The 23,648-nt window shown below is 33.1% G+C and overlaps 1 protein-coding gene across 1 annotated transcript; it reads left to right on the top strand.

The window, feature by feature from the left end:
* Window positions 1-1,711: 1,711 nt before the first annotated feature.
* On the top strand, window positions 1,712-3,500 carry LOC141717206 (histidine-containing phosphotransfer protein 1-like). Its single transcript, XM_074519302.1, has 6 exons — window positions 1,712-1,833; window positions 2,062-2,195; window positions 2,309-2,377; window positions 2,961-3,032; window positions 3,108-3,180; window positions 3,307-3,500. Exons 1-6 carry the CDS (start codon window positions 1,762-1,764, stop codon window positions 3,352-3,354), a joined length of 468 nt encoding a protein of 155 aa, XP_074375403.1. The 5' UTR covers window positions 1,712-1,761; the 3' UTR covers window positions 3,355-3,500.
* The last annotated feature ends 20,148 nt before the right edge of the window (window positions 3,501-23,648 follow it).

Genomic DNA, 23,648 nt, shown 5'->3' on the forward strand with positions numbered 1-23,648 from the left:
ATATCCTAATTAGTTTACTAGTGAGTGTTGAAATGTTGGGGAAGAAATAATTTAGGAATTATATGGTGGTGTGTTTGGTGAGTCTCAACTCATTTATAACTTTATTAACTAACTAATGTGAGTTAATTAACTATGGTAAGAATACTCTCCCGCACTCTAGAATTCCCTAGAGGTTTCTAATCGAGAATATAATTTTAAATTACTAGTAGAGATATATAAATAGTCTTTTATTAGTTAGCCTTTTTGTTTTATAATTTACTAAAATACCATAATCTACACCAATACTTTAAAATATATTGTTTCAAAACTTAGAGAATAAATTAAGTATTTGCTAACTCACAAAGTCCATAAAATATTTTGAAGAATAAAATGTACTTTAATATTTAATTAACTAAATAAGTTAAAATAAAATATTACTCTTTTCCGAGAAGTTATGAAGTAAATAAAAATGCAAAAATATAATAATTTATAAGGGAGGGAATTAGTGACACAACCCTCTTAAATTGGAAAAATGTACAAAGTACGAAATATTGGTAATTGAATATTTACAAAATAAAATAAAGTTTTCCGAAATAGAAATTATAATCGTTGAAATAAGCTAGCCACAAACTCACTATAAAATACCATAAATGCTTAATCGTGAATAATATTTTCTCAAAAGTTATTAGAGATACTATTAAATTTAAAAAAAATGTTTCAATAACACACTTCTAATAATTAACCCCTTATTGCGAGAATTTAATATATATATATGTAATCAGTGTATAATTTATTAGATGATATTTTTTATAAGGTTTTAATTTATACAACACATTATATCCTTATATATAATAAGCGTTTGGTCCTATATCGCCAAAATAATCTTAATCTTTGATACGATATTTGTAAAAATAGACGATCAATATTATATCTTATTAGAAAACCCCTCTAAAATCAATTAAAATAATTCTTAATACAATCATGAATAGAAAATGATCACATTATTCTCATACTAAAACAAGAGAATACATTGCAATATCTAAATACAATCCGGGATAGAATATGATTAGAGGTTCACCAATCATATAAATAAAAGGAATACATTGTTCTAGTAATCCTCAACCACTAAAATATAATGCCTTGATAAATAGAAAAAAAAGTTATCACACAATGAAATTGAGTACTCCCTAATAAATATGCAAAGAAAAATAAAAAAACCAAAATAAAATAAATTCTTTAGGTAATGAGTATTTTTTGTGTTTATCGCCTTCATTTGAGCCAAAATTTCTCTTCTGTATTTTTTGTTTTTATTATCTCTATCAGAGCATTTGAACTAAAATTTTGCATAACATTAATTGCCATTTTTTATCACAACTAACATTTATTTATGACATTAAATATTTTAAACGTAAAAAGTCTAGCCTTGGCGGGCCTACGTATTCTAGGTAGGTAGATAGCTTTATGACATTAAATGTTTTCAATATAAAAAGTCTAGCCTTGGTGGGCCTACCTATTCTAGGTAGGTAGATGGCTACATGCCCAACGTGAAACGAGCAGTACAAACATAAGTCAAAAGCAATATCTTTAGTGTAAAGTATAAAAAGTCTACCGTGGGCCCGGGCCCCGATACTTCTTCTAGGTAGGTAGATGACCATATCTCCTAGGTGAAACAACAAGCACAAGCATAAAATCAGAGGCAACATCTCTTACAATTTAAATTTCCAATACCTTAGAGAAACTACTTCCTACATAAACTCTCAACATTTTCTTTGAATATTAAAAATGGCTAATGTTAGCACTACTGTTCAATTACAAAGACAAATACTTGACTATACTAACTATTTGTATAATGAGGTATTTTTTTCTTTCTGGATCAGTTATGTACACTTAATTTACAATTTTTTGTCGAGTGTGTTTAATGATGTTTACATATAAATTGTTCTAATGGTTTTTTATTATGTTGTGTTTGTGTTTTACTTAAAACTCAACAAGATGTTCTTATGTGCATTTCTATTATTGATTTGTGTATGTATTGTTTATACTTAACCATTGATGATGTTTTTGTAATTACAAAAAAATTAGGAATATCTGGATGGTCAATTCAAAAACCTTCAAAAGATGCAAGACGATCTTAGAGACCCAAATTTTGTGGTTGAAACCGTGTCTAACTTCTTCGACAATTTTGAGAGAACTGTTCTTAACATTATAACAGCTTTGTAAGATTAATTCGACTCTGTTGTGTGTGGACATTTTTGGCCATACTTTTTGTATTGATTCTACTGATTAATCTAATAAACCATACTTTATTTCTATGTACCTTTATTTTTAGGCACCAACAGCTCATTGATTGGAAAAAAGTTGAAATCCTTACCTTTTTGCTCAAAGGTTCTACATCCAGGTAAATTAATTTTATTAATGCATATGTAGAAAGTCATTATACCATGTATTTATGTGGTGGGAAGACTTTTTCCACCTAAAACTTCTCTAGTATGTCCTAGTTTTGGTGTTTCAATATTTTTTCAGATCTAGTGTTCCATTTTACTAAGTCATTTTGGGTCAACTATAATTATTACCACAAGCATGTCCTTACTCTAATATGAAAGTTTAATCAGTCACGCTTCATATGCATGTTAAACATTCTTTATGGTGCCTCATATATGTTTAATTATAATTAGGAGAGATTTCATTTTAAATAATTTAATTATTATAAGATGTTTACAAACTTACATCTCTTGTGAGGCGTTATCAATTTTAATTATAAGCACTACTTATTTTATTATATGCAACACAACTATAAGCATGTGAATGCTCACATGCTAGTCGGTAGCCACCACTTGTGGGATAAAATAGTTCAAAACTGAATAAGACAATATTTTAGTTGTTATGGTTAAAAGATATAAAAGAAAGATATTATTCTAACTTATCAAAAATCATTGGTTTTTGTTTAACCAATACATTATGTTGTTAATATTTTTTGTCAGCATTGGAGCGCACAGACTTCACCAGGCATGTAATGTCCTTGTTGAGCACTACAGGCAACAAAATGTTCAAAGGTAATTTTATTCTCAAGGGTATATTTTCATTTGTGGTGTACATGTTACTAACTAACTAAACCTTTATATTTGCAGATGTTTTGATTCAGTACAAAAAATGCAGACAGAATATTTTTTAGTGAAGAACAAGCTTGAGACCTTGCTCAAGGTACTTTTAATCTAGAGTAAATTTGGTGCCCATAAATACCTACATTACATGTTCTTATAATATAAGATAAAAGCACATTCTATTGTAGAAGGAATTATAATACAATCATTTCTTTGAAAATTGTAGTTACACAACCAACTTGTTGCTGCTGGGGGATCAATTCCAAGGCAATGACGTTTTGAAATAGCGGCACATGCAGGAATAGCTAGAATAGCCCCTTACATCTTAAAATAGTTATTCTTGTTAATGTTCTTTTTGCTTATGGAGCTATGAACCATATTTTTGTTATTAAAAACTTGTGTTTTGGTTTATGGAGTATACTATATTACTCCAATGTACTCTTTTTATTTATGAATAAATTGTTTTAAACATTCTTGGGGTAAGTATTGTTTAATTAGAATTATGCATGTAGCTTGGTGGTTTTATTAATTATACTTAATTAATTAATTAATTAGAAATGATAGATAAATTCTATATTTTACTATTTAGACCAATAGAACGTGTAAATTACATAATTATTTTTGGTAAAGGGAGCATAGAAAACTTGCCTCTCCGATTACTAGCGCACTAGTAGTCAAAATTCACCTTTTCGCGTTAATAATTCCACTTCGACTATTTTCTAAAATAAATAAATAACCACACCAAATCACCTGAGTACAAATATTTCAAGAAAATTTAATCCTATGAACTTTTTTATTGATAATAATCGAATATGTAACGACCACCTAAACATTTATTTTCTTAGATGGTAATTTTAATAACTCACCCTTTGCTATTCATAAAAATTCAAATCGAATTTATTATCTAATAAGAAAAAAATTAACCAAGATTGTATGCTCGTTTAAGTGCTTTTCTTCCTATTTATCAATCCGCCGAGGTGATTTCTTCGGATTCGACCTCGAACCCATTTTTCGGCCAAAATTTCAAAAAAAAATTCTCTCTCTCTTCGATTATTTCTTTCTCTCTCGTTTTCATTCTCTCTCCCTTATCTCTCTCTCTATCTCTCTCTCACCCGTTATCGCGCCGCCGCCACCACCGATGGTGGTGGCTTCGTCCTCCCAAAACAGCAAACACACACCACAACATACACACACCACACACAATCCACACATGCACGCACACGATTACACCACCACACTCAAGCAACTACCCACCCCCTTGTCCTCCTCTTATGGTTCTCTGATTTTCCGGCCCTTCGTTCACACCCCAACATCCAACCACCATACCCCACTTCATTCTCAACACAAATAATCAACTAACCCCCTTATTCAATTCACAAAAATCAAATACCCATTTTCCATTCAAAACCCTATTTTGTTTTAATATGGGGATAAAGCCCAATTTCTAATAAATTGGACCCTGATGGCCCATTTAATTTTTATTATTAATAATGAACCATTTTTTTTACATTAATCAAACTTTAGCATTTCTAAAATATTAATCATACAAAATAGTTTATAACCAAAATTAATTATGTAATCCTACATGATCCTTGATCATAAATATAATTTAAGACAAATCATTCATATCTTTATTAATTGAAGAAAAGATTCAAAAGTAATTACCTTTAATATATTTATTTGTTTTTTATTCATCCCAAATACACTTCTCTTGATTGCCACTCTAATTCTCCTCCAAAAATCCACTTGATCCTTGCTTAATTACCACCAACCCAAACTATAATATCCTAATTAGTTTACTAGTGAGTGTTGAAATATTGGGGAAGAAATAATTTAGGAATTATATGGTGGTGTGTTTGGTGAGTCTCAACTCATTTATAACTTTGTTAACTAACTAATGTGAGTTAATTAACTATGGTAACAACACTCTCCCGCATTCTAGAATTCCCTAGAGGTTTCTAATTGAGAAAATAATTATAAATTACTAGTAGAGATATATAAATAGTCTTTTATTAGTTAGCCTTTTTATTTTATAATTTACTAAAATACCATAATCTACACCAATACTTTAAAATATATTGTTTCAAAACTTAGAGGATAAATTAAGTATTTGCTAACTCACAAAGTCCATAAAATATTTTGAAGAATAAAATGTACTTGAATATTTAATTAACTAAATAAGTTAAAATAAAATATTACTCTTTTCCGAGAAGTTATGAAGTAAATAAAAATGCTTAATATATAATTATTTATAAGGGAGGGAATTAGTGACACAACCCTCTTAAATCGGAAAAATGTACAAAGTACGAAATATTGGTAATTGAATATACAAAAAATAAAATAAAGATTTCTGAACTAGAAATTATAATCGTTGAAATAAGATAGCCATAAACTCACTATAAAATACCATAAATGCTTAATCGTGAATAATATTTTCTCAAAAACTATAAGAGATACTATTAAAATTTAAAAAAAATGTTAATAACACACTTCTAATAATTAACCCCCTTATTGCGAGAATTTAAATTATGGTAAAATCAATAGATATTATAATTGAAGTAATTTAATAATTTCTAATACACTTCAAATAAAATGCATATTTATAATATATTGATATATTTAAGGGCATATTACAATACTTCAAGAAAATAAATCGATGTATATTAAACACCGTGACATTGTTTATCGTATATTAGACATCAGTTGCAAACTAATGTCTAATACATATTAAAACATAGGTTGCTGAAATGAAGCTGTTGTTAAAAATGTTAATAAACATCGGTTCAAAACCGATGTGAAGAACATGGACCTGTTACTCGGTTTTTAGCACTTTATATATCAGTTGTGACCCGTTGTTTATTGACATTTTTTTGTAGTGTATATATATAAAGACACAACCATATATGTTCGATATCGAAACGACCGATGTATATCTCAATCATGTGTAACACCATTATATGTTGGAAAATAATAAACTAACGTATATATCTATAATATACATTTGATTTTCTATGATCCGATGTATAAAGTAGAGTCAAACGACTAATATATGTCTCCCTTTTTAAAATTTGACATATATATCATTATATAAGTTGCCTTTTCTAATTATTGTGCGACGTAAAATCTACAAAATGCTTTATAAGTTATAAGTCATACCTCATTAAAAATATTTACACAATTTAACCTTATTTTATTTTACATTAAAATTTAAGTTTATACTAAGACTTCATTTGCAAAACATACTAACAAGTACAAAACATACTTTACTATTACAAAACCTACTCAATTAAGAAAAACTTACTCACACATCTTTTCCTTTAATTAATAATTTAATAAAAAATAACATCTTACTTTAAATTATGTTATGTAATATAAAACCTACAACAACTACTTCTTCGTATAAAACCTACTATTTACTAGAAAACTATTCCATTATGAAAAACCTACTCTCCAAAGTACTAAATGTGCTAGCTATGTACTTCAAAACTCATTCATAATACTTAAACCTACTCCATTCTGTAAAATTTACTCGATATAAATCGTTCCTAGTGTTGTAAAACTTAGCCCATAGTACTAAAACCTACTCCACCCTTCAAATAAAAATGAAAGAAATCACTTATTCGGGATATTATACTACAGTGCAATTTATGTGCAATTCATGTAAGAATAAACCTTTCCTGACAAAAAAATACAAAATCTAGCCTTCTTTAATTTTAGATTATATCCCTAATTATATTTTTCTAAAATAATTATATATACGTGTTTGAATCCATTCTGCAAAGTAATGAAGCATCATTAAATGAATACATGGATGTACTCGAGATAGCTGAAATTAATATATTTTTCTGGATTTACTTGAAAGTTCTTATATGGTATATTAAGAAAATCAACCTATACCAACCCAGTTCATGAATGACAGTACTGCAATTTCTATTCACTGCCACAGCAGATGAATATATTAATTAAGCAACAACACCTCATCTAGGTTTTTTCCATCAAATTTGCTTTGATTTTACAAAATCAGAGTGGAAGGTACTGTTCTAACTAATTTTGGTAAACTATTGTATTGATAGATTGTTACGTGAGTTGGGGCTTTAATTAATGTATTCCTCCGATGTGGCGGTGAATTCAAATTGCAGAACTGTCATTCATGAATTGGCTTGGTATGGGTTGATTTTCTTAATGTACCATATATGAACTTTCCAGTAAATCCATAAACATATATTAATATGAGCTATCTGGAATACATCCATATCTTTATTTAATGATGTTTCACTACTTTGCAGAAAGGATTCAAACACTTATATAATATTGTTTTATAAAACTATATTTAGGGATATAATATGAAATTAAAGAAGACTAAATTTTTAATTTTTTTTTCATGAATAATTTATTCTTACATAAATTGCATTGTAATTAAATATCACGAATAAGTGATTTCTTTCATTTTTATTTGAAGGGTGGAGTAGATTTTAGTACTATGGGATAAGTTTTACCGCAAGAAGCATGATTTATATCGAGTACATTTTTACAGAATGGAGTAGGTTTAAGTATTATGAATGAGTTTTGAAGTACTTAGCTAGCACATTTAGTACATTGGAGAGTAGGTTTTTCAGAATGGAATAGTTTTCTAGTAAATAGTAGGTTTTGTACAAAGAAGTTGTTGTTGTAGGTTTTATATTACATAATATAATTTAAAGTAAGATGTAGTTTTTTATTGAATTGTTAATTAAAGGAAAATATGTGTGAGTAAGTTTTTCTTAATTGAGTAGGTTTTGTAATAGTGGAGTATGTTTTGTACTTGTTAGTATGTTTTGCAAATGAAGTCTTAGTATAAACATAAAATTTTAATGTAAAATAAAGTAAGAATAAATTGTTTAAATACTTTTTTATGAGAAATGACTTATAACTTATAAAGCATGTTGGGGATTTTACGTCGCACAAAAATTAAAAAGGCAACTTATGTAATGATTTATTCATCGAATTTGGAAAAGGGAGACATATATTAGTGGTCTGACTTTACTTTATACGTCGGTTCATAAAACATCAAAACTTATAACGAAATATATGATTTGACTCATAAATGTACGATCTACACCTATTCATAACAAAAAACATTGAAATATTACTCAAATCGAACCCTAATTAAATCCAACTTTAAAAAGAAAAAAATACACAAGAATGTGACTGGATTGTGTATAAAGACATAAGTGAAAAAGAAAGAATGAAAAAAGGAATTAATTTGGTTAAGAAAATTAAAGAAAATGGAAGGGGGTAAAAGAAGAAGGGAAGTGGATTCATTCAGGGGAGAAGTGGTGAACAAGAATATGACTTGTCACAAAATATGTTATTGGGTGGGGGATAAAGAGGTAGTAGAAAATTACTTTACTCGTAAATTAGTTGGTGTTTTAGACAGTTATATTTAATTGAGACAAAATGGGGTACGTTTAATTACAAGTCTGGGAATTGATTACAAGGTAACGATCCGCGTGCTACATTTTGATTAAATAAAAAATTAACACGTGGCCTGTGCTACGGATTGGTAAGGTGCAGTGCACCTAACCCCTCTCAATTATTTAGTCTACACATTTATTCTTTACCAGTAAATCAAATTTCATACATATAAAATTGCAAAAATCATTTTTACGATTTTAAATTAATAAAAAATACAAATTACTCCCTCTATTTATTATATGTCGCTTGACTTTCTTGCACACAATTCTAAGTCCTTTGGCCGCATACATAAAATATATTTTTTTTTAATTTTCTTTTTGTAAATTAAAGTTTTAGTTATTTTTTTTCATAAAAATAAAAAATAAAAAATTATTATTGTTGTGTATATGTTGTGTACTTGATGATTTCATTAACAAAACACCTTGGTAGATTTTACTTAGTGAAAAATGTAGCACTTGACGGATAAGGATTATAGTCCCGACGGATGACTCAATATAGTTCCGAAGGATGATTTATTATCCATCGAGTGAGTAGCTTATGTAACAATAAGTCTGTAGCACATTTCTGCATACACATTGCTTAGATTCTATAAGTAGTACTCAAGTCATGTTGACTTTAACTAGATATGCAGAATAGGTTGATTAATTGTACATAGATGATGTCTTGTAATTCTACATAAATAAAATGAAGTCAAGTGCCAGATTGCTACCCGACGGATGATCATGAACTCGACGGATAATCATGAACCCGACGGATAAACAATTTAAACATCTGTTGACAGTGACAACACAGTCACATGCGTCGAGTGTATGCAAATGGAATGTGGAAGCCTATTCAACTGGGTTTTAGAGAACAAAGAAGCATTGTCATTTCCATGCTATTATGAAGATATTCAAAGATGCTGGAATAGAGTAATGAAGCAACATAGTATTAGACTTGATAGGTTTTGTTTTATTATCTTGTCCTATTACTTTGTAATCTTGGTGATATATAAACTAAGAAGTAGCAAATAGAACAACTAACTAAGCAACCAAGAGAGAAATATTTGTAAGCTGTATTCTTAGCATTTCTCTACATTCTTAGTTGTTAAAATTTGTAAGCAGCTGTGAGCTAATTGCTACACAAAGTTCTCTTGATAAAATATATATCTCTAGTGGATACATTCAAATCCACCAGAAAGTTTTTAAAGACTTGTGTTTTTAATTACTTGTGTATTGATTCATTCTAAGTTATTATTCCGCAGTTTGCAAATCAATTCACACTATTATATATTATCAAGATAGAACATTCTTATTTGTGAAAAAGTTTCAAGAATTCCATTCAACTCCCCTTCTTTAATTCTTGTTGCATTGTTAGGGACTAATAATTGGTATCAGAGCAAGCTCTTAATAGACAGAGAGTTTAAAGATCACAACAAAACAACAAGATGAACAAGAAGGATGTTGGATTCAAGATTCCTTTTATGGACAAAGATAATTACCATCATTGGAAGGTAAGGATGAATTTTCATTTTCTTTCTCAAGATGAGGCCTATGTAGATTACATAGAAAGAGGCCCTCATATTCCAATGAGAGCTGCAACTGGAAATGAGCCGTCTGTTCCCAAGCCAAGGCATGAATGGTCTGATCCTGATATTGAACAAGTCAGGAAAGATAAGAAAGCCATGTATCCTGTTCAATGGAGTTGATGGTGACATGTTTGACAACATCATCAACTGCAAAACTACCAAGGATGTTTGGGATACTATACAGATTATATGTGATGGCACTAAATAAGTCAGAGAAAACAAGATGCAGCTACTGATTCAGTAATATGAGCATTTTCATAGTGAAGAAAGTGAGTCTCTCACTGACATATTTAGTAGGTTTCAAAAACTACTAAATGCTCTGAAGGTACATGGAAGGGTCTATCAGACAAAAGACTCCAATCTGAAGTTCCTTAGATCTCTTCCAAAGGAATGGAAACCAATGACAGTCTCATTGACAAACTCTCAAGATTATAAGGAGTTTACTTTGGAGAGACTGTATGGCATCCCGAAGACTTATGAGCTTGAAATAGAGGAAGATGAGAGGATGGAGAGAGGAAAGAAGAAAGGAGGGTCCATTGCACTAGTTGTTGAGTTGGAGAAAGAGAAGGAGATGAAGATGGAAGCTGTTGAATCAACTTCAAAGGTCTGTGAAAATAAGGCAAAGGGCTGATAGCAGAAAATGAAGATTCTTTGAGCCAAGATGACATGGAAGATATTGATGAACATCTAGCATTTCTTTCCAGAAGATTTTCCAAGCTCAAGTTCAAGAAGAACTTTGGAGCAGCTAAGCCAAATAGAAATATGGTGGATAAATTAAAATTCAAGTGTTTCAAATATGGCTTGGCAGGGCACTTTGCCAGTGAGTGTAGAAAGTCAGATTCCAACAAAAAGAAGTTTGAGCCTGTGGATGATAAACAGAAATACTTTGAGTTGCTCAAACAAAAGGAAAGGGATTTCATTACACAAGAAAATGACTGGGCAGCAGATGGTCTAGATGAAGATGAAGATGTCATCGATGTCAATCTAGCCCTAATGGCCAAGTCTCATGAAGCAGAGACAAGTTCTTCAAGCAATCAGGTAATCACCACTAACCTTGCACATTTGTCTAAAGCTGAGTGTAATGATGCAATAAATGACATGTCTACAAAATTATATCATTTGTGTGTTACACTTAAGTCTCTTACTAAGGAAAATGCTAAAATCAAAGAAAATAATTTTTTTTAAGTGAAGGGAATAATGTGCTAGAGTCTCAGTTCATTGAATTTGAAAAATTAAGAATTGAGTGTAAAATTGCTAAGGATGAATTAACTGAGTCCTTAAAGAAAGAAGAGATCTTGAAGAAGCAGCTTGAACGAGAACAGGAGGTGATTAAGGCATGGAAAATATCTAGAGATGTTCATGCTCAAATCACCAAAGTTCAAGGGATTGAGTCCTTTTGTGATGCAGCCTGGAAGAAGAACAAGGAGAAACTGGAATCCAATTTGGTGGAAGGATTGCTAACAGATGTAGACTCGACGGATGATGAGGGTCATCCGTCGGATAACAAAAAAGGGTTATCCGTCGAGTGATATAAATCCTCATCCGTCGACTGTGAGCAAGCCTGTCAGTAAAGCCAAACTTGTCAAGTTAAATGAGAAATATGGATCAGTTTTCAAGAATTTTATTCCAGGAGAATCTAGTCAAGTGAAGAAGGAGAAGAAGGCTAATGTTGGTCATATGACTGTCAAGCAATTGAGTGACAGACTTGAAAAGATTGAGGTTAAAACAGAAGCTAAAAAGAAAAATAATAGAAATGGTAAAGTAGGAATTAACAAGCACAATAACTACACATCTGATAAATATGCTCCTAGAAAAATCTGTGTCAAGTGTTGTAGTGTAAATCATTTGTCTGTTAATTGCAAAACTGCCATGCCTACTTCCATATCCGTGTCACCTCATTTTCCCAACATGAATGCCATGCCTTCTATGCCTATGAATGCTATGTCTACACATAATATGAATGCACAGTTTGCTAATATGCCATTTGCACCTCATTCTTATTATGCTGCATTTAGTATGCCACAAATGCCATTTAGCATGCCTTACTGGAATAACATGTTTACTAATAGCATGCCATTCCCTGTTAATCAAAATATGCATGATAATTATGTTGCAATGAATGGTTTCAAAGGCCCAACCCAAATGATTAAGGATGAATCTGAAATTCCTAAATCAAATGAGATAAAGCCTAAGAAACAGAAAAATAAAGCTAACAAGGCAGGACCCAATGAAACTTGGGTACCAAAATCAACTTGATTTGATTTTGATGTGTGCAGGGAAACAGAAAGAATCCATGGTACTTGGATAGTGGTTGTTCAAGACACATGACTGGTGATTCTACCCTGCTCACAGAGTTCAAGGAGAGAGCTGGCCCAAGTATTACTTTTGGAGATGACAGCAAGGGTTATACTGTGGGACATGGCTTGATTTCAAAAGACAATGTCATCATTGAAGAGGTTGCCTTAGTGGATGGTCTCAAACACAATTTGTTGAGTATCATCCAGCTTTGTGATAAAGGCAATTCAATAACCTTCAACTCAGAAGCCTGTGTTGTGACCAACAAGAGGAGCAACAAAGTGGTTCTCACTGGTGTGAGAAAAGGAAATGTGTACCTAGCTGACTTTAACTCATCAAATGCATAATCTGTTACTTGTCTTCTCAGCAAAGCAAGTCAGGATGAAAGTTAGTTATGGCACAAGAAGCTATCCCATCTAAACTTCAAGACCATGAATGAACTGGTAAAGAAAGAATTGGTTAGAGGCAATCCTCAAGTGGAGTTTTCAAAGGATGGATTGTGTGATGCCTGCCAAACAGGAAAGCAGATCAAAGCATCATTCAGGAAGAAGCTTGATTCAACAATTGAAGAACCTTTGCAATTGCTACACATGGATTTGTTTAGACCAGTCAATGTGTTGTCCATCTCAAGGAAAAGATTTTGCCTAGTAATTGTAGATGATTTCTCAAAGTTCTCTTGGACATATTTCCTAAAGTCTAAAGATGAGGCTAATGAAATCATCATCAATCACATAAGGCAAGTCAATAATCATCCTGATTTCAAAGTTAGAAGAATCAGGAGTGATAATGGAACTGAGTTCAAGAATTCTGTCACGAGAGCATTTTGTGAAGAAAATGGAATTTTTCATGAGTTTTCAGCAGCAAGAACTCCACAACAAAATGGAGTAGTAGAAAGGAAGAACATATCACTTATTGAAGCTGCAAGAACAATGCTTGAAGAATCTAAATTACCAACATATTTCTCGGCTGAAGCTGTAAATACTGCATGCTACACTCAGTATATTTCTCTGGTTAATCAAGCAAGATGCATGACTCCCTATTAATTGTTCAAGAACAAGAAGCCAACTCTAAATTTTCTTCATGTCTTTGGCTGCAAATGCTATATCTTGAGAAATCAAACTGAACAGAATGGGAAGTTTGATGCTAAAGCAGATGAAGGAATTTTTGTTGGATATGCTGTTGGTAAAGTATATAGAGTCTACAATCTAAGAACTAACATTGTTGTGGAATCAATACATGTTATATTTGATGATAAAAAGATTGAAGGACTGCAAGATGGAGATTACCATGAGAGCCTCAAATTTGACAATGTGGAGATGGTTAGTGATGACAGTGATGATAAAAGTGATCAAGAAACAGTGTTAAAGGATAATGCAGAAAAATCCACTACCAATGAAGCACAAAATTCAACATCTGTCGAGTTGCAAAATGCTTCATTCTTAGGGAGACAATCTGCCTTATCCGTCGGGAGACAACCAGCTTCATCCGTCGGTACTCAAAATTCACCATCCTTCGGGTCATCAAAAGAAGCTGGAAGTCAGAATAGATCACCTACAGAAAGCTCTCCTTTCTCAAATTAAAGATCCATTAACTCAGGAGGAGTTTCTAATAATCAAAACTCAATCACACATCAAGACAACAATGAGGCCTCTTCATCTAGAGCTAATCTACCTCAATAAAGAAAATGGACAAAAGATCACCCCTTTGATCTCATCATAGGTGATGTATTTTCAAGAGTTCAAACAAGGAGAGCAACTCAAGAAGAATGTCTGTACAACAGCTTTCTTTCTAAGGAAAAACCAAAGAAGGTAGAAGAAGCTTTGTTGGATCCTGATTGGATTTTAGCTATGTCGGAGGAGCTGAACCAATTTGAGAGGAATAAGGTATGAAAGCTGGTGCCCAAGCCTAGAGGAAAGAACCCAATTGACACCAAATGGGTATTCAGAAACAAGATGGATGAAAATGGCATAGTAGTCAGGAACAAAGCTAGATTGGTTGCTAAGGGCTATTGTCAACAAGAAGGAATAGATTTTGATGAAACATTTGCTCCTGTTGCAAGACTTGAATCCATCAGAATTTTCTTAGCCTATGCAGCCCATGCCAATTTCAAAGTCTATCAAATGGATGTCAAAAGTGCCTTTCTAAATGGAGACTTGGAGGAGGAAGTCTATGTCAGTCAGCCTCCTGGTTTTGAAGATCCAAATTTTCCAGAATATGTCTATTATCTTTTGAAAGCACTTTATGGACTGAAGCAAGCACCTAGAGCCTGGTATGACACTTTAATAAAGTTCCTTTTGGAAAATCACTTCACAAGAGGTACTGTAGATAAAAATTTATTCTTTAGAAATGTTAATGACTCTAGTATACTTGTTCAAATTTATGTAGATGACATTATTTTTTGCTCTACAGATGAAAAACTTTGCAAGAAGTTTGCCAAATTGATGCAGAGTAAGTATGAAATGAGTATAATGGGAGAACTAACTACTTTCTTGGTTTACAAGTTAAGCAAGTTAGTGATGAAATATTCATTAGTCAAACTAAATACATTTTTGATCTTTGAAAGAAGTTTGATCTAATGGATTGCACATCTGCAAAAACTCCCATGGCCACTGCAACTAAGCTTGAATGAAGCACTACTGAAAAGTCTGTGGATATTTCAAGTTATAGAGGCATGGTTGGCTCACTTCTGTACTTAACAGCTAGTAGGCTAGATATAATGTTTGCTACATATTTATGTGCTAGATTTCAGGCTGATCCTAGAGAATCTCACTTAGTAGCTATCAAGAGAATTTTCAGATATCTCAAGGGAACACCAAAACTTGGCATTCGGTACCCTAGAGATTCTGGTTTTGATCTAACTGGTTATTCAGATGCAGATTATGCAGGTTGTAGAATTGATAGAGAAAGTACAACAGGAACCTGTCAATTTCTAGGAAACAAGCTTGTGTCCTGGTTCAGTAAAAAGCAAAATTCAGTTTCCACTTCTACAGCTGAAGCTGAATATATTGCTGTTGGCAGTTGTTGTGCACAGATTTTGTGGATGAAAAACCGATTGCTAGACTATGGTCTGCAAGTGGAAAGAATTCCCATTTTCTGTGATAACACAAGTGCAATTGCCATCACTTAAAATCCAGTGCAACATTCAAGAACAAAGCACATGGACATCAAGTACCACTTCATAAGGGAACATGTAATGAATGGTACTGTAGAACTACATTTTGTTCCAAGTGAAAAGCAGCTTGCAGATATATTTACCAAGCCACTGGATGAATCCACCTTTTCAAGGTTGGTATGAGTTAGGTATGCTAAATTATTCTTAAATCTTTTCAGAAAATTTGCAAGTTGTCATGCAGCCAGAAATTTAATTAATTTTTCAGTCTTAGATGGAATTTTGGCTAAGTCAAAATTTACATCTCGACGGATGATCTTTATCCATCGAGATTGATCATCCGTCGGAATACTGCTTGTAAATAAAAATCAATTATTTTTCTGTAATATATTATAACACGACGAATAACAGTTTATCCTCATCCGTCGAATTGTCTTAATCTTAGCCGTTAATTTCCCGAACATTTTTTATCGAGTATACTTACAGTTTGTAAGCATAACACGACGGATAATTGATGGAATTTTTACAGTTTATTTTTAAACGGCTATTTTAGGCAATTTTCATTGGTTACTTTATTTTACTTTATTATTATGACAGTTATTTTTGAGATAGTATAAAAGCCTATTTCATTTCCATTACTTTTCTTTTATCATTCTCAAATTTTATGCTCTAAATTCTCTCTCTCTCTCACAAGCAATTAGCATCTCTATCTCTGCAATTTCCACTCTCTAACAATGGCACCAGTAGTCAAGATCATGTCACAAACTGGATACATCTATGAGAAGAACAACTTCACGGCTCTAGTAAAGAAGGGGATTCAACATTCAAGTGACTAGCACAAAATGATGGATTTTGTGAAGAACTGCGAACTCAGCTATGCAATGCTAGAATCACCCACCATCTTCTGTGAGGTTGTTGAAGAGATGTGGACTACTACTTCATACAACTCGACAGATAAGACCGTCACACTCACCATTAAAGGTAAGGAATTCTGTATTAATAGTGATGTTATCAAAGCATGTTTCAAGATTCCTGATAACACTGTAACCTCACCACACACAGACACTGATATAGTTGATATGCTTAATTCCATGAACTATGCACTCTCTACTTCTAAGTTAAGTGACATTAGGAGATTGGGTCTTAGGAAGGAATGGAGTTTCATGTGTGATGTAGTGACCAAGGTCTTTTCTGGTAAAATTAGTAATTTTGATTCTGTCAATATTTCCATGCTTAACATGCTAGTTACAGATAAGTTCTTTAATTTTAGTGATCTTGTTTTGTTTTAGTTGGGATTTAAATTAGGAGAGTTAAATAAGAGAGGTAAAAATGTTTATTATGCTAGATTTTTCATGATGTTAGCTAACCACCTCTCTGAGGAAATTGTACTTGAGAACCCAAACAACAAATTAGATTGTTGGGTTCAAGAGAGAAGAATTATTGCAGATTTGAACAGGGCAAATCATCATAGAGAGGTGCCACTCTTCTATTTCCCTGTAATGGAAGCACCTCAGGTAAGTGAGGTAAATTTATCTGTCCCTACTATTCCAACCTCATAAATTTCTTTGCAATAAAGTGTGGCTATGGCAACTGTGTCAATGACCCAACAGTTGCCTACCCAAGCTGCCAAATCCAAAATTTCTAAATCCAAGTCAAAGAAAGCCCCCTCTAGTATCTCTCAAAAGATGCCAGTTGCAAAATCTACCAAAACCAAAGAGGGGAGTGTGAAGGTGGGTAAGTTAGGTGAGGGACAGGGTGAACATAAAAGAAACCCTAAGAATAAGGATGGAGAGTTGAGTGGTTCCCATCCTAGCCACACTGCAGTTTCCCAACAAACTGCAGTGATTAATAAGGACAAAAGTTCATTTCTAGTTGCATCCTCCCAAAAGGATGTGACTATTGAACAAAGCTCTCAACCAAGAGCATAGGCCAAAAGGGTAAGGGACACTAGCTCACCCCAAACTTATACCAGAAAGAAGAAATCAAAAATACTTGGGGATGCACAGGGTTCACACACTGTGCAAACTGGTGCTAAAGACACACTCACTGCACCTTCACAAATTCATCTTGATGTGGCTCCAATAAATGTGGAGTCACAGCCAAAATTGTTAGTTATAGAAGCACCTCAAACATCAAATTCTCCCACAAACTCTCTGGATGTGGATATGATCAACACATCAATTCATGATTCCCCTTCTTTAACTTTGTTGGGGAAGCCAAAATCTAGTGCAAGTGAGCATCATCTTTTGGATGATTTGTTGGCTCACTTGCCAATTCTTTCAGGAACTGTTGAAATATATGTGCCCAAAATCTCACCAATCAGCACAGATTCCACAATAGTTTCAATTCTAAGTTCATTCATTTCTACTCCCTCGATGGATATTGCTCATCCGTCGAGTAGTGATTGTATCCCAACGGATAAGCTTAACAGCATTTATCCGTCGGATAGTCAAACTGCTAACCCGATGGATATTCCTTATCCGTTGGGTGTCTCTGCACAACTTCAAATTTCATCCATTATCTCTAGTGCAGAAGACTTAGTGGTTGTACAGTCACTCTTAGGATTGAGGGAAGAGAGTATTATGAGTGAGAGTCTGGGTTGCTCCTAGGAATAAGGAGAGGAAAATAGTGAAAATATGCAATCTATTTCTTCAGGATTGACAAAAGAGAGTGAGATGAGTCCCACCTTAGATGGTAAAGGTGAGGGTGTGATGGTGGGGAGCCAGGGTGAGACCCTGATGCAACAAGAGAGAGAACAAGAGAGAAATGCAGGTACAGGAGCTATAAGGATGGATGCCATTGCTAGTGAGTTAATGAATGTCCAGGATGCAGACAAGGAAGGACTATTTCAGCATCCTCAAGCTGTTATAGATTCCACCTCCCTTGATGCTGAGGCATTTACTCACCCTGTTCCAGCTTATCAACTTCTAGCTGAACAGGGCAATGACAGTGCAGAAAGGATGCTCAATTTGTTGCATACCACTCAGTCAAAGCTAAGAGCTAAGGATTCCATCACATCTTTGCCCTCTACAGCTGGTGATGTTGATTATGAGACTGGTGGTTCGGCAGATTTCTTTGGAGATGAAGGTAGAGATAGTGAAGAAGAGCCATTGGACATAGGGTGAGAAGTAGGCTCCCGTTCAAGATCAGGCATGCCATCATGGGCATTTTCCAAACATTGTGATGAACACTACTTCAAGACAACTCTGATCCAATTCATAAATCAGACAAATTATGCTCTTCAAACCACTACAAATGCCAACACCAAGAAGATCCTTCAAGCACATCTTGCTTCTCTGCAACTACAACAGATTCAAGGCTTCCAACATGCTAGAGATGTCAGCACCATCAAGGGTGATATTGATGATATGAAAAAGGCTATTTCTGACAAGATGGACTCTAAGTTTCTAGAAGCTACAATGATTGGCATCAAAAGACAACTCAGGAAAAATTCTGATCTTACCACAAAGATTGATGCCTTGGATACCAAAATGTTAGCTATGGAAGCATCTCTAACAACCATTCATCTGCATTAAGCCCAACAGACAAACTTGCTTCAGGAACTGGTGGCTACTCAAACCTCCTCCTCTACTCAACTTGATGATAACAAAAAGGGGGAGAAAGGACCAAGTGAGGGGGAGAAACAGCTTAACATTCAAATCAGTAAAGTTATTATGCTTACAATTGCTTTCACCAAGCCACCAATTACAGACAGTATTGATCTGATCAATGAAGCAACAACCAATTTAAGAGCACCTGAAAAGGAGCAGTTGAAGCCAATCAACTGGGAGAAAATTGATAAGGACATTCAGAAGAAGTTTGGGCTAGTAAAGAAGCCAGAAAAGTTAGCCATTCATCACTCTCAAGTCAGACAGATTTCTGTGAATGAAATGAGCATGAACTATCTGGAAAGGGGACAGCCATCATGCATCAAATCTCCAAAGGCTGAAATAATTCTGAAGCCAAGGGTGAACTATCCAAAATCATCATTAAAGAACCCTTTGGATACAGTGTATGAGACACCTAAGCCTGATGAGAAGAAACTGTTATCAAGGTCAATTGCCTTCTACTAGGATCCAGCTGATTCAGCTTTAAAAAGGAGGATTGCTAAAGTTTTCAGGAATGGGAAAGAAATTTGTGTGGTGGCTGGACATCCTCAATTTGCGCAAGCAAAGAGAGAAGAAAAGGCAAGATTAAAGAAGGAAAAGAAGCAAGCTATTCTAGATGCTAAAAAGGCTAAACAAAAGAAAGAGCAAGTTGCTATCTTGGCCAAGCTACAAGCTGTGAAACCAACACAACAAATTCCTGCTCAGCCATCTGAAATCACTGAATCTCAAGATACAAAGAAGCAAGCTGAACCACAACAGAAGAAATCTCAGAGATACAAGGAATTGGCCAAAAGAACCAAAAGGAAATTGAACTTTGTTGGTAAGGAATTGGAGGATCGGTATCCCAAGGAATCCACTCTAACTACAGCTCAAGCATCAAAACCCTCTGTGGTATTTGAAGACATTAAAGTGGTGGATCCTTACAGGAACATCCATGGTGAACCTATTGTGCCTAAGGATGATCCAATAGACTGGGAGAGTCTACCAATTCCTGACTTCAATTTTCCAATCCTTAACAAGCCAAAAAGGACAAAGTCAAGAGCAGTCAAGAAAGTGAAGTTGTCACCTCTCAAATCCAAATCTCTAGTCAAAGCTCAATCTAAAGTCAACAAGGGAGATTACATGTACTTATGTGACATCAAGGAATTCCCTGATATAAATCTCTATCTAGATGACCTAGAAGAAGTGAGAGAGATTGATGCATACAGAAATCTACCTAAAAGGTTAGTTTTCAAGTACAAGGGAGGAAATGAGATTCAATGGCCACTTCACAGGATCCTTCAAGAAAGCCAAGCTGTATTGATAAAGGTTTATTCATCTTTCAAGAAGAACTTTGGGTTCAATGTAACTGCAAGAAGACTGGTTTTAAAGAAGATTGAAGAACTGAAGAGTATTAGAGCTAAAGATGCACTCCCAAAGACTCTAATTATTCCTTACACGGGGAAAAGAGTGCATCTAAGGCCCTACTGGCTGATGGAGTTCATGGATGACAGGAGTTAGAAGATTTTTCAGATTAGAATACCAATTGAGCATCTATGGCAATGAGACTCTTTTTGAGATGTAAGAAAAGATAAATCTCTCAGAATCTGATGAACTGGAATTCCACAGACAGCTCCAAAATCAGATAGAAGAAAACAATAGAAAGCTTGGAAAGAGATCCAGACCTTCAAGGAACTAGTTAAATCTGCTCAGGCTAGAGGAGCTCCTTGAAAATGACTGTGAGCTAAACTTTGTACATTTTGTTAAATGAAGCACTTTACAGTTTTATCTACTTACTTTCAAAGTTGTATTCTTAGGGTGTTTTGTTATCATCAAGTTTCTCTTTGTAGCCATAAATTGGGGGAGATTGTTGTGTGTATGTTGTGTACTTGATGATTTCATTAACAAAACACCTTGGTAGATTTTACTTAGTGAAAAATGTAGCACTTGACGGATAAGGATTATAGTCCCGATGGATGACTCAATATAGTTCCGAAGGATGATGATTTATTATCCATCGAGTGAGTAGCTTATGTAACAATAAGTCTGTAGCACATTTCTGCATACACATTGCTTAAATTCTGTAAGTAGTACTCAAGTCATGTTGACATTAACTAGATATGCAGAATAGGTTGATTAATTATACATAGATGATGTCTTGTAATTCTGCATAAATGAAATGAAGTCAAGTGCCAGATTGCTACCCGACGGATAAACAACAATGCCATTCGACGGATGATCAACAAGACAACCCGACGGATGATCATAAACTCGACGGATAATCATGAACCTGGCGGATAAAGAATTTAAACATCTGTTGACAGTGACAACACAGTCACATGCGTCGAGTGTATGCAAATGGAATGTGGAAGCCTATTCAACTGGGTTTTAGAGAACAAAGAAGCATTGTCATTTCCATGCTATTATGAAGATATTCAAAGATGCTGGAATAGAGTAATGAAGCAGCATAGTATTAGACTTGATAGGTTTTGTTGTATTATCTTGTCCTATTACTTTGTAATCTTGGTGATATATAAACTAAGAAGTAGCAAATAGAACAACTAACTAAGCAACAAAGAGAGAAACATTTGTAAGCTGTATTCTTAGCATTTCTCTACATTCTTAGTTGTTAAAATTTGTAAGCAGTTGTGAGCTAATTGCTACACAAAGTTCTCTTGATATAATATATATCTCTGGTGGATACATTCAAATCCACCAGAAAGTTTTTAAAGACTTATGTTTTTAATTACTTGTGTATTGATTCATTCTAAGTTATTATTCCGCAGTTTGCAAATTAATTCACACAGTTATATATTATCAAGATAGAACATTCTTATTTGTGAAAAAGTTTCAAGAATTCTATTCAACCCCCTTCTGTAATTCTTGTTGCATTGTTAGGGACTAAAAATTATTCTAACTATGTAGTCAAAGCGCTTAGAAGTATGTGCACAAAAGTTAAACTTCATATAAAAAACAGAGGAAGTAGTACTGAAATTGAATTTAAACTAATCCAAAAATTTCGTTATATTTTAGTGATGTAACCAAAGTTTCATATCAAAATATTTTTATTTGGTTTACCATTTTACAAGTCAAGCATTAGTTTGACTAGTACAACTAACTAGTATTTAGTCGTGAATTGGTGTTTCAATTTTTTCAAAAATAGTTTTCATCAATCCAACCATATAAATTTCAATAGATATACATATTTGTGATATAACCAAAGTTTCAAATAAAAATAATTTTATTTGGTTTTCCATTTTAAGTGTCAACATCAGTTTGACTAGTACAACTAACTAGTGTTTAGTCCTGAATTGGTGTTTCGATTTTTTTAAAAAACTTTCATCGATCCAACTATATGGATGTCAATAAATATACATATTAGTGATATAACCAAAGTGTCATATCAAAATAATTTTATTTGGTTTGTCATTTTAATAGTCAAATATTAGTTTGACTAGTACGGTTAACTCATGTTTAGTCTTGAATTGGTGTTTTAATTTTTTTAAAAATATTCTTCATTGATCCAACTATATGGATGTCAATAGAGATATAATAAAAATGTTATATCAAAATAGTTTTTCTTATAATATTTCAAATTAATAAAATAAAATTTTAAATTATAGAAAATTATCAAATACAAGAAAAATAAAAATCTCTTATCACGTATATTTTTTCCTTACCAAAGAAATTTGTACATGTCATGATAGTATCCTTGTATATTAAATTTTTTTTTAAAAAAATATACAATACTACTTGAATTTTTAAATTTGTTTTGTGTTTTTAATTTTTTATTTTGATTTCAGCAAATTCAAACAGAAAGAGTGAGAAAATATCCCTCTATTTCAAAAAGACTAAATTCGACTAACAACGGTTGAATTTAGGATGCATAAATTTATCCGCGGAAAAATTTCCTCCATTTTTTGGGCAAGGCTAAATTCGACCGTACAAATGTACCAATCGAATTTAGTAAGTTAAATTCAATTGTACAAAAAACGGTCAAATTTGTTACTAAATTCAACCATTCTAAATTTAACCGCACTAAATTCGATCATTGACAATTGTATTTAGCCGTGCCCGGTCAAATTTCTGGTTGACCGTAAATTTAATCGAATTCGGTCGAATTAAGTCCGGTCGAGTTAACCTTAGGAAAATTTTCTACGGTAATGGTTGACTTGAGTGTATTATAGTGTTTAACAAATTGCTTACTTGCGTAATTCAAACACATGCATAATATATGGTAAGTAAATATTCTTTAATAAATAATTATTAATAAATATTTACTTACCAGAAGGTCAGAATGAAGACTACTTCTTAAACGGGCATTGAAAATTTGACTTGGGCTGGGCTGGCTAACCCTAGCCCAGCCCAGGGTCGTCCCTTGCAAAATTTAAAAGTAAAGTTGTAGTGAATGTCATTGAGGTTTTAATTAATGTATTCTTGCGTTGTGGAGGTGAATTGAATTTCGAGTACTGTCATTGATGAGTTGCCTTCGTATAGGTTAATTTTCTTAATATACCAAATAAGAACTTTCCAGTAAATCTAGAAAAATATATTAA

Source organism: Apium graveolens, chromosome 4, assembly GCF_009905375.1.
Source record: "Apium graveolens cultivar Ventura chromosome 4, ASM990537v1, whole genome shotgun sequence".
In the NCBI taxonomy this organism is placed as follows: domain Eukaryota; kingdom Viridiplantae; phylum Streptophyta; class Magnoliopsida; order Apiales; family Apiaceae; genus Apium; species Apium graveolens.

Bases quoted from the DNA above. Each gene is read 5' to 3' on its own strand.
- LOC141717206 (XM_074519302.1), top strand. From the start codon at position 1,762: ATGGCTAATGTTAGCACTACTGTTCAATTACAAAGACAAATACTTGAC. The intron at 2,196-2,308 runs GTAAGATTAATT...CTTTATTTTTAG, and splicing joins CTTAACATTATAACAGCTTT to GCACCAACAGCTCATTGATT. The intron at 2,378-2,960 runs GTAAATTAATTT...ATTTTTTGTCAG, and splicing joins CTCAAAGGTTCTACATCCAG to CATTGGAGCGCACAGACTTC.